The 12,821-nt window shown below is 40.0% G+C and overlaps 1 protein-coding gene across 1 annotated transcript; it reads left to right on the top strand.

The window, feature by feature from the left end:
- Positions 1 to 1,416: 1,416 nt before the first annotated feature.
- LOC310941827 (extracellular calcium-sensing receptor-like) lies at positions 1,417 to 10,091 on the top strand (the record flags this gene model as incomplete). The annotated part of the gene is made up of 8 exons (XM_083907075.1): positions 1,417 to 1,466; positions 1,626 to 1,920; positions 1,999 to 2,085; positions 2,648 to 2,839; positions 4,044 to 4,577; positions 8,019 to 8,243; positions 8,962 to 9,085; positions 9,190 to 10,091. 8 exons carry the CDS (start codon positions 1,417 to 1,419, stop codon positions 10,089 to 10,091), a joined length of 2,409 nt encoding a protein of 802 aa, XP_083763201.1.
- Positions 10,092 to 12,821: the final 2,730 nt, after the last annotated feature.

The following is a 12,821-nucleotide window of genomic DNA, read 5'->3' on the forward strand; positions in this document are numbered from 1 at the left end:
TCATAGCTGTTGAATATTTGTATCAGCTCTTACCAGTTAAAGGAAAGTCTCTTTACACAGAAGAAATAAAGATCAACTTATGCGGAAATACTTTGTATGTACTCAGAGTTTCAACTGAAGTGGCCCCTTACTGAGATGACAGTGCCAGCAGTTGCCCCCGGCTCATTTGAGTTTGAGACCCCTCAACTCAGTAGGCCACTTGATCTTTGTCTAGTTCTTGGTCTGATCACCTTGTTTCATGCATTGTAAATGAAACCCTGTACCATTTGCCATTTTGGTGACACTTTATATTGAGGACCGTGGAATAATTTTTGCACAAAATTACTGACAAATATGAAGTAAATTTGTGACTATATACTTAATGACTATACTAAACAGAGACCCAGAGATCTTAGTATGAAATGGAAAAACTTTTTAACAATGACCAAACCGAAATCATGAGAGAGACAAAATGTCTGTTGCCCCTTCACATCAAAAATAAATAACAGGTACACTATCATATGAGACTGTATTTGTTTTTGTATTTGTCTTTGTTTTTTCTTTGTTAAGGGCCTTAGCTTTTTCCCCACAGTTTGTATTATCCGTTTTCGAGCATTTTGACCCATCTTTCGAGACCCACAGAATATTGTGTTCTATGACTATGTAAACTGTGAAATATTTGAAATGTTAGACTTTCTTCTTTTGTCTGGAAAAAAAGTTTGTTTCTACCTTTTTCAGTTCTTTAGTAATCAGCATTAGAAAATAGGCTGATTTCACCAAAAACTGAAAAAACAAGCTTTTTGTGAAAAGAAGCATTTCAAGCAGATCAGTGACTTTGAGGCTAATATTTATTGCTTTAGTGATACCTCAAACATCTGAACAGTGTTTTCTTTCTGTAAAACAACAAATACAACACTCATAAAGGGCTTTTGATGGAAAAACAATAATTTATGTAAGATTCGTCAGTTGAGCTTGGCCATTGGTGACGTGCGACGCAAGAAATGTGGCGTCTTAATGCTTCACCCCGGTTTTGGAGACCGCATGGCTCTGTAACTCCCTCATTTCAGATAAATATCCAGGTTTGTAATTGTGTCCATGATTGTGGACTACTGTCCAATCCAAAGCCACTCTGTCATTAATAAGATGTTGGAGGTGTGACACTGTAGCCTTTATAGTGCCTTTAAGTGCCTTATCTTGTGCTCTGTCCCTCTCAATCTCTCCTCAGCCCAGTGAAACATTATGACTTCACTTGCTTTATTTTCTTTGCTTTACTCTGTCAGTGTTCTCACTTTAATTGATAGTTCACTTTCCAGCATCACCACTGCAGCTCCACCAGCAGCCTCAAAGTGCACTCTTCTAAACAGCTTCCAGCCAGGATTTGTGGTCCAGGGTGATTATGTCATTGGTGGGATTTTCCCCTTTCATTATAATGTGAAAATGCCAGACCTTAAAAGCACCTATAGACCACCACCAATAACTTGCAATGGGTGAGTTTCATAGATGATAGTGTGGGAGGATTTTACTTACTTTTTCCTGTAAATGATGTCTAATTTTGCACTCTTAATATAAAATGAAGTAGACTTAATGTGTTTATAATCATTAGAGCTTTTACATGAATTGACTACATTCATCTGGTTGGACCACAGATTTGATCCCAGGGCTTTCCGGTGGGCTCAGACTATGAGACTGGCAGTGGATGAGATAAACCAGAATTCAGTGCTGTTGCCGAATCACAGTCTGGGCTACAAAATCTTTGATTCATGTGCATATTCATATCCACTGACAGGACAGAGAGCTGTTTTATCGATGCTGAATGGGGTGAGTGAGGAAAACTCTTTTATGTGCACTAATGCCTCGTCATTCATTGCTGTGATTGGGCCTTCTGGATCTGCTCAGTCTATTGTTGTGTCAAGAATCCTGCAGCCATTCAGGATCCCCATGGTAAGAATGACTTTTAATGTAAATCATCACAAAAATGTTATTCTTTTCTCAGTAACACTGCACTCTGTTTTTACACAGATCAGCTACTTTTCTTCGTGTGCATGTTTGTCAGACAGACAGAAATATCCAACCTTCTTCAGAGTAATTCCGAGTGATGACTACCAGGTAAAATGTAAAATATGTGGTCAGTTGTTGGTTTCAGTCAACCCTAACCCTACTCTATCATCAGAAATAATTATTACAACTACCTTTAAAGCTTTAAACTGTAAAATTAAAAATAGAGGCAAATCTTTAAACACTGAGAAATGGATTATTTGTTTTTCTCTTTCTTATATTATTGTTGTCTTCTTATCAGGTTTGGCCATTATAATAATCACTTATGATAATCACCAGTATAGTTATATTATTGTTTATTGTTACAATCTTTATTATGGATGTTTGTTGATGTATTATTGATTTTTCTGCTTGTTTAAGCGTCTTAGATGTACAACACTGCTTACATTGTATTAAGATGGAACAATGCTTATGTGTCGTCCCTATCAAATAATACATCACTATTTATTTGTTCTGCCAAACTTCCATGCTTTATCATTTACAGAATACAGGCATGTTATAACAGGGCACAAAACCAAATGATCTATGAAGATATTGCTTTTCATATGTTCAAGTTTTTTTCATGTCTGTGATATGAAACAGTGAGTTGATTGTCTTTTTCTGTTGAGCCCAGGTCAAAGCCTTTGCACAGCTGCTGGTGCACTTTAACTGGACTTGGGTGGGGCTGCTGCGAGGAGACGATGATTATGGCCGCTTTGCTGTAAAAGGTTTACTGAGAGAATTACAGGAAACCAAAGTATGTGTGGCGTACCAAGAAATGATTCCTATGCCCTACAATCGCCAGGCAGGACTAAGGATAATGAAGGTATGAAAATACTCAGTGCACTGTTGACTTCCACCTTTAAATAGTAAGTGGTCCGTATTTATATAGAGCATTTCTCATGTTGATGACAATTCAAAGCTCCTTTACATAGCATATATAGTTTTTGTCATTCACCCATTCACATACATCCACACATTTATACAGTGAATCTACTAGTGCAGTGCTGGTAGGAAGTATGCATTCCTATAGTGGGAGCTGAAGAAGATTTTCAGTTATGCGTCTCACTGCTTCACCCCTCACTCTACCACTGAGTCACCAGCGCTCCTTTAATGTGTTCTTACCACAAGATACAATAATATCCTCTGGAAAATAACGTTTTTATTGCATTAATGAGTTTCTGTTTCAGTTAAAGACACTTTTGTGCTGCTAACACATACATAATATTATAGATGTATAGATATTAAAGCTCCTATTTGTGGACCTACTGTCATCATTAAATTTAGACACTCCAGGACTGTATCGAATGAAAGCTGTATCTTTGTGTCACTTACATCCATTTATGTCATCAGGTCCAGAGAGGAGAAGGGAGTCATGAATTGTAACTCTATGACCATCAAAAAAATTTTTTTCTGAGAAAATCACTTAACTATGTCCACAATAGGTCAATATATGTGCTTTCAATCAAAAATTACATAAGAATCAGAATCACAAAATGAAGATAGTTTCACCTTCCTTGTGTTATGACACACACAAGGAAGATCAATAATGTCACAGGTGAAACTATTTAGGCATAAAATCTCAATATGGACACATGTACGGACATACGCGTAGTCTGTTTGACTGTTTAGAGCGAGACTGCAGCTCTGATTGCTACCTGCTGCTGAAACATGTTATGTCAAACTGTCATAAGAAAAATCAGTTTGATGATAATAATGTATTCTGTGGGTAAAGGGGGCGAGACTAGATAAGCTTTTGCTTCGCCCGTTTTCCCTTTTTGCCATGTGTATGAATTAAACTAAGATGATGTGTGATGATGATTGATCTAAGTGACATGCCTGAAATAAACAAATAAATAAATAAAACGGGACTTGACTTAGACAAAACAAAGTATTTTCTTCAAAATTAACACCTGAAATATAACGTCTATACTAGTTATATTTAACTGTGTACATCTGAGTTGTTCTTTGTCACTCAGTTTTGATTTTTCCATGTAAATCCCTGTCACATTATCTGACCTTCTGTAAAGGTGATGCGTAGCTCTACTGCAAAAGTGGTGGTGGTATTTGCAGGCGAGGGGGAGATGACACCTTTCTTGAGAGACTACATGACTCAGAACATCACTGGAATCCAGTGGGTGGCAAGTGAAGCCTTGGTCGCAGCATCAGTCTTTTCAGGGAGAGAGTATTACCCTTACTTGGGAGGAACCATTGGCTTTGGCATCAAAACAGGTCATATCTCGAGACTGGGTGACTTCCTGCAGACTGTAAACCCTAAGAGATATCCTGACAATGTACTGGTGCATGAGCTGTGGGAGTCTCTATATGGTTGCAGCCCTTCTCCATCCTCTATCACCCAGATGCCGCCCTGCTCAGGGCAGGAGTCTCTGCTAGAACAGCACTCAGCCTACATGAATACATCCAGCCCGAGAGTCGCCTATAATGTATATAAGGCTGTATATGCCATTGCTCATTCCCTGCACAACCTCCTTCACTGTCAGCCAGGGAGGGGGCCATTCCAGAACAACTCATGTGCTCAGAGCAACATCATACACCCCTGGCAGGTAATGTATAACCGTTATTTCTTAACCAATACAAACTGTGGGTCAACACCCAATGGTGGGCTCCCATTTACCAAAGTCATGTAGCATGCTGAACGTAATATGTGTCCAGCCATGGCAAAAGCGTTCACAAGTCTACTTCGGGACATTTGGAGTTATTTACAGATTCCGAAAGTGTGATTTCTAAGCTTTCGGACAATGTCAAACACATCAGTAAATCTGATCATTTTTGAAGAAGATGTGGCCATTTGAATGTAGGCACTCCTCAAACTGCTTTAGGGAGAAATTCAGCCTGAAAGAGTTTGACCTATTTGAGGAGCCATGCCAATAGCTGCTCATTAGCATCACATTTACATGGTCACAACCCCCCACCCAGTCTAGCTGTCAGTGACATTTGATATCTGTTAGCCCACAGGACAGAAACATTGTAGCAGTTTGAAAAAAAAAAGGAATGAATGATTTTCATGTCAATGTAGTGTTATTTGCCTTAAAGGTGAAGTAAGTAGTTTATAGTGACATCTAAAGGAGAGGCTGACATTTACAACAAAGAACTGCTCCTCTGCTCACCCCCTCCCTTTCCTGAGCGCTACGGTATCCTCAGCTGGTCAAATGTCGTCCTCGTCGTCTTTCTCGGTGGTGCGGGCGTACGGTCAGGGACAAGGTGTTCCTTTATCCGCTGTAAAATATGTGTCGTCCTCCATTCTAAACGCGTAAAAAGATACGCTCTCAGCCTTGTCTCGACGCTCGTTTTGTTCTCTCCGGTTTGTCTATACAGGCAATTTTAGGTTATTTTACATGACTTTTTGAAACACTACGAAAATGAAACAAAAACTATTATACAGCGACTAGACAATGCAGGAGCACATAATACGTATAAAAAAGTGGATTTTGGGTGATATAAACCCATAAATACTACGCAGTGTCCCTTTAAGTACTTCAGTGCACTGATAAGAATCAGAATTTACTTTATTGATCCCCAGAGGGAAATTCTTCTGTTAAAAAGCACTTGAATAAAAATGAGAAACAAGAAAGGTGAAAGATAGATACATACTTCAAATATCAAATCACATATGAATATATAAGTGTGTGAAGGAGAGTTCAATATTTTCCAGACCATGGACTATATTATCATCTCAATACCAGTTCATCCCCCACAATGTGGCTGTACCCACTCTGTCCATCACAGTTGATATGCAGGCTAAATGGTGACATCACAAGCACACTCTCTTCTGCTTACTCTTCTGTGCTGTAACCTTTGGTGCTGGGCATGTGAAGTCTTTTGCCTCATCAGAACAGAAAGGCCTGATTTTTTCAAAAAGATACGTCTGCCTGTCCATGGTCAGTCCAGGTCAAAGTGTTTGATTATGTCAGTCAGAGTGCCTTTGCCAATTCTGAAAGAAAAAAAAAATAGTCATTTCAGATCATGGTTCATGTTAACAGGCACTTTATCACTGAATCAGTAAAGATTGATCAGTAGTATTGCTTGAATTATGTGTGAATGCCACACATTTACGTGCATGAATCGCACGTGTAATTAACACGTTCATCACACATTGTGTTAATCACATGTGTGATTCATGCATGCAAAGGTGTGGCATCCACGCATCATTCAATGCAATGTTAGGTTTAGAACACGGGAGTTTCGTCTCAAAGCATATGAATTATCAAACTGAACCTGCGGGTGTACAAAATCTCAAAGAGGGCCGTGACATGCTCCTCTTACGACTTATAATACGCTCATCTGACCGAACAAAAGTTTCGAAGTGCGTATTGTTTTTAACATGCCAATAGTGAGCTAGCCAATCTCTAGTATAGCTAATAACCGTTATGGCAACATAACGTTCTGAAACGCACCAGAAGTGTGTTATACACACGTTATTCCTGCACAGCAGAGGTCATATGCCCCGTACATATCGATCAGATGATCGTAGCTTATACTACGATCATCTGACTGAACACAAGTTTCGATGTGCGCATCATTCTCATTGTAATAATACAGTACCGAGCTAGCAAGCTTAGCAAGCACAGCTAATAACAATGTAGCCAAACGGCGTTATGAAACGCGCAGTGGATTATTAAAAGACAGCGTCCCTATGTTCGTCTGTATGTGACTTTGAATGAACACTAACATAACATAGATTAACAACGTTAATGAAAACTCACCCCATACAATAACAAGAAAAAACATCCCTGTATGTGACTGAACACTAAGGTTACGTATATGAAAACTCACCCATGATAAGATAGAGCGGTACTGGGGTCACGTCGTCATCTCAGACAACTACTGTGTCTGTCCTGCTCTCTTCAGCCACTGAATAATCCATCTGTTTGTTGTTTTTGGGACTATGAAGTCTGCTAACACGTTAGCATAAAGATCGCTAGCTTAAAATGCTAACAGTCCACACACCAGCAGTCTCTGTGCTTTCTCTGTCCTTGTGAAGACGTTCAGCCACAGACAATTATTGTCCTGTTCTCCTTGCCTTCCTGTGTTCAACAAAGCTTTGATGACAATCACGCTTTAATTTCACACTGCACACACACACAGACACAGAACTGCTGGAAAGTTCCAGACACTCTCTCTCTCCCCCTTCCTCTCTCTCTCTCTCTCTCTGTACATGCATATTAATTAGCCATGTGTATTCTCCGTGATCATCAGCTGATTGGCTGAATAAACAACAAAAGCTCTGGAATGTGAGATCACCACACCCAAACTAGGAGTGATTCACAGCGATAAAACAACCTTAATTCAAACACATTTATGGTTTTAAGACCCACAATACAGTGATTTGAAGCATGTAGTGGCTTCTTCAAAACTTCAACTTGTGTAATTTTGAAAAAAACGGAAATCCCTAATTTAAAAAAAAAACAAAAAAAAACCTCATCCTGTTTTTTCTCGTTTTTGCGCTCGGCCGACTTGTTCCCGCTTGATCCGTGGCGGGTCACATATGTACAGCACATATTATGTGTGCAGCCATAGCAACAAGTAGGCTGAGGGACATTTTAAGTTATTTAAAGCTCATGAAAGTGTGATTTCTAAGCTTCCCAACAGTCTAAACCATGAAAATATTAATTATATAATAATTCATAAATAAGATATGTCCATTTGAATGTAGGCAGGTCACATATGACAAACATATTTTCTGTGTTAAAAAATATCTAAATTAAAATATATTAAATCTTAATTAACTATGTTTACTAATATGTTTAAATTGTTTGTTGTTCCATTGTAGACACAAGATATTATATATATATATATATATTTCCATGTGATATGTTCACTTTAACGTTATGTCACAGTTCTGCTGCTGTACAAATTTAGGCCGTGGATTTTAAGGGGCCCTACAACCTCAAACTCTGAAGACTAGAACGTTCTGCAAGACAGCATTTTACTGAAAACCTTCTTTAAGTTAATCAGTGTTTCATTTTGTGCATTTCCATTTCAAGCTGCAACACTACCTCCAGGAAGTGAACTTTCAGATTGCTGGTGAGGAGGTGGACTTTGATGCCAAGGGCGACTCTGTACCATATTATGATATTATCAACTGGCAGAGAGGCCCAGGAGGAAACATTGAATTTGTCAGCGTGGGTTTGTTTGATGGAACCAAGGCTGTTGGGGAGGAACTGTTGATCCAGGAGGACGGGATAATGTGGGCCGGACATCAGAGTGAGGCAAGCTGCTCACACTGTGTTTTTACCTTAATTAGATGCCAACTGTTGATGGAGGTAAGTCAGGTGGACAGAACAGACTGGATGTGTCACAGGGTCAATTGTTAGATACACAATGAAGATTCTAAGCCCACCTGGACTATGATGTGTTTGGTGACCGACTATCCACTATTTTTCTCATAGCTCTTTCTTTATGGAATGTAAGTGTGAATGGTTGTTTTTCTCTGTATACTGGAATGGTGACCCATCCTTGGTCTGAACCCGCCTTTTGTCCTATCTCAGCTGGGATTGGCTCCAGCTCCCCGCGACCCTCATGTGCAGGATAAAGTGGTAGACAATGAATGAATCTTTCTTTATGACATTAAATGCTTCTGAAAGAGCTCTCATAGAACTACAGCTAAATCTATTTAAACAGAACCACAGGTTATGTAATAGCTTATGCGCAGCAACCTAGTCCTCATTGTACACCTTGTAACCATGTAACCATCAAAAAAAATGTTTCATGACTACCAGCATACCTCTATTCTAATCTGATCTAATCTAATCTGCAGACCAAATGTATCTAACCCACATAAAACACTGTGTTAAACACAGTGTTTTGAGTGTTGTTAAGTAGAAGTAACAAATACTTTATTGAAAAGTGGTTTTGAGGATTTTCCCATCAGTCAATAGATGAACCAATACAATTTGCCAATATCAGCACATGGTCTTTCCTTTCTAGGTGCCAGTGTCTATGTGCAGTGCCAGTTGTCTTCCAGGCTCCCGGAAGGCTGTCCGTCGTGGGGAGCCTATCTGCTGCTTTGATTGTGTACCATGTGACAGTGGCAAAATTAGCGATCAGACAAGTGAGTTTGAGCTGAACAATTAAATGTCAAAGCAAATCCATTCTTACAATTGTAGTACAGAAGTAATGCAATACTGAACATTGTTCATACTTTCTTCCCTTTAGACTCAGTAGATTGCACAATTTGTCCTGATGACTTCTGGTCAAACAAAGACAGAACAGCCTGCATCTCCAAGAAAGTGGAGTACTTGACCTTCAATTCATTGGGAATAGCCCTGACAGTGATGTCTGTGGTGGGTGCCTGCTTCACTCTGGCTGTCTGTGGAGTCTTCTTCTGTCAAAGACACACAGCCATCGTCCGTGTGAATAACTCTGAGCTCAGTTTCTTCATACTATTTGCACTGACTTTGTGTTTCTTGTGTTCTCTGCTTTTCATTGGAAAGCCAACATATTGGTCCTGCATGCTGCGCCACACTGCCTTTAGTATCACATTTTCACTGTGTATTTCCTGCATCCTGGGGAAGACCCTGGTGGTACTGGCTGCATTCACTGCCACCAGGCCAGGGCACAACATCATGAAGTGGCTGGGGCCTAAGCAGCAGAGGACCATTATCTCCAGCTGCACTCTGGTTCAGGTGGTTATCTGTGCTGCCTGGCTCATTGATGTTCCCCCATTTCCATCCAGAAATACACAATATGAACATTCAAAGATCATACTGGAGTGTAGTGTGGGCTCTAGCCTGGCATTCTGGTGCGTTCTTGGATATATTGGTCTACAGGCCTGTCTGTGCTTTGTATTGGCTTTTCTGGCCCGCAAGTTGCCAGGAAATTTCAACGAGGCCAAGTTCATCACATTCAGCATGCTAATCTTCTGTGCTGTGTGGCTAGCCTTCATCCCTGCTTATATCAGCTCCCCTGGAAATTATGCAGATGCAGTTGAGTCATTTGCCATCTTGGCCTCCAGCTTTGGCTTATTGTTCTGCCTGTTTGCTCCAAAGAGTTACATTATTTTACTGAAGCCTAACAAGAATACAAAACAGCACCTGATGGGGAAAGAAAATAAATGATGAAACACAAATTAACCCAAGTTATTGAATCATTAGCAAATGGACTTGTCAATGTCTTTCACTGACTTAATAACCAACTAATCAATTAAAATCAAGAAATGTTGTTTTGATACATCTTTGAATATATTGATGGATGTCAAGATGATTAAGATAGCATGGAACCTTCACAGGATGCCTGCAGAAAAGTAGTGATTACAATATATGTGACAAAACATAGAAATATTGGTTCTTTGTCATCATCATGGTAGATCATAAACTGTGGTAGACTTCAACAAAATAAACAATGCAGTGATATTTCCACATTTGGAGTTTTTTACAGATTCTGAAAGTGTGATTTCTAAGCTTTCCAACAATGTCAAACGCATGTAAATTAGGGCTGTCAAAATTAACGCGTTAACGCAGGATGATTATTTGTGCAATTAACGCAAATTAACAGACGTATCTTTTTGAAAAAATCAGGCCTTTCTGTTCTAAAGAGGCAAAAGACTTCACATGCCCAGCACCACAGGTTACAGCACAGAAGAGTAAGCAGAAGAGGGTGCGCTTGTGATGTCACCATTTAGCCCGCATATCAACTGTGATGGACAGAGTGGGTACAGTCACATTGTGGGGGAGGAACTGGTATTGAAGATGATAATATAGTCCATGGTCTGGAAAATATTGAACTCTCCTTCACACACTTATATACTCATATTTGATTTGATATTTGAAGTATGTATCTATCTTTCACCTTTCTTGTTTCAAGTGCTTTTTGTAACAGAAGAATTTCCCTCTGGGGATCAATAAAGTAAATTCTGATTCTTATCAGTCCACTGAGGTATTTAAGGCAAATATCACTACATTGACATGAACTACATTCATTCCATTTTTTTTTTATACTGCTACACTGTTTCTGTCCTGTGGGCTAACAGATATCAGATGTCACTGACAGCTAGACTGGGTGGGGGGTTGTGACCAATGTGATGCAAATGAGCAGCTATTGGCCTGGCTCCTCAAGTAGGTCAACATCTTTCAGGCTGAATTTCTCCCTAAAGCAATTTGAGAAGTGCCTACATTCAAATGGACACATCTTCTTCAAAAAGTGAAATCACACTTTCAGAATCTGTCAATAACTCCAAATGTCCCGAAGTAGACTTGTGAACGCTTTTGCCATGGCTGGACACACATATACATATATATATATACATATCTATTTATACATATATACACACTTATGAATGAAAAGATAGATCAAAGGATGCTCTGGGACATCTCCTGTTACGGAAATTTTGTATTGATATTGTATAAATGTAAAAGTATGAACTGTAGTGACCTAAGATCAAGGGACCATTTGCCATTTTGTTTTACAACAGTTGGAGACAGGGGTTTGAGTCATAACACCCTATCTTCCTCTTTCCCTATGGGGGGTCTACCTGATTCCCTCTCTTCCCGTGGGAGGGAGGAAACCTTTTGGCAGTCTTCGCGGGGTGACTAAATCTGCAAGTTGCTTCGTGATTGCTCTTTCTGTACAGAAATAAACTCTTGTTTGATTCCTGAGCTGGCTCCAACATCCATCTTCTACCAAATTATCCTGACATTTTGGCGCCCAACGTGGGGCACCAATACCTGTCCCTCTCTTCACAACGGTGGACCTGAAGACCTTGCAAGGCAGAGAAAAGAAACATTTATAACCCTCGTCTGGTACCAAGATAAGAAATATCTCACGAGGACCAAATCATTGGAAACTTAATTTCGGGGGGGTGTTCGAAACAAGAACCCTTGTTTGGCTCCAAGATTGAATATATACGTGAGAAGCCAAATCATTGGAAACTTAATTTGAGGGGGTTTGAAAAAACCTCGTTTGGCTTCAAGAACGGGTGGTCTGTTTTTGGAAGGACAGCATGGTCTTAAACTAATCCTGAAGTCGACTGCGTCAAAATAAAAAGAGAAGGAAAGAGTCAGGGACTGACGGATGATGTTGATGTGATGTGAAAATGACTGAAGTGGTTACCAACTAACATCTGAAATATACAATACAGTCACTATAGGGTTAAAATAATTAATTAAGAATAAAAATGAATAATAATTAAAGTAATCTACAATTACCTCCACCTTCCCGCCCCTCCTACCTCTGTAACTGTCTACAAGAAATCAAAACCTGGTTCTCTTCCAATTTCCTGAAACTCAACAGTGACAAAACCGAGGTTCTCCTCATAGGTTCCAAATCCGCTCTCACCAACACTCCAAGTTTCACCATCCCCATCGATAACTCCTCTGTTTGCCCCTCCCTACAGGTTAAGAGTCTGGGTGTTGACAGCACTCTCTCATTCCAAACCCACATCAATAACACCACTTGGTCAGCCTATTACCATCTCCGCAGCATCAACCGTCTCCACCCATCTCTTACTCCCAACTCCACTGCTATCCTTTCCACTCCCTGGTCACATCCCGCCTTGACTATTGTAACTCCCTTCTTATTGGTCTTCCCCACAATTCCATTCATAAACTCCAATTGGTTCAGAACTCTGCCACCCGCATCATCACCAGGATCCCATCTATCAATCACATCACACCTGTTCTGCAACAGCTTCACTGGCTTCCAGTTGAATTCTGCATCGATTTCAAAATTCTGCTTCTCACCTTCAAGGCCATCCATAACCTCTCTCCCCCATACCTCTCTGACCTCCTTCACATCAACACCCCTTCCCAGACACTAGTATCTGGCTTATCTATCAGCCTCATTGCGCCTCC

The sequence above is a fragment of the Microchirus variegatus genome (genome assembly GCF_963457635.1).
Source record: "Microchirus variegatus genome assembly, chromosome: 20".
Classification (NCBI taxonomy): Eukaryota; Metazoa; Chordata; class Actinopteri; order Pleuronectiformes; family Soleidae; genus Microchirus; species Microchirus variegatus.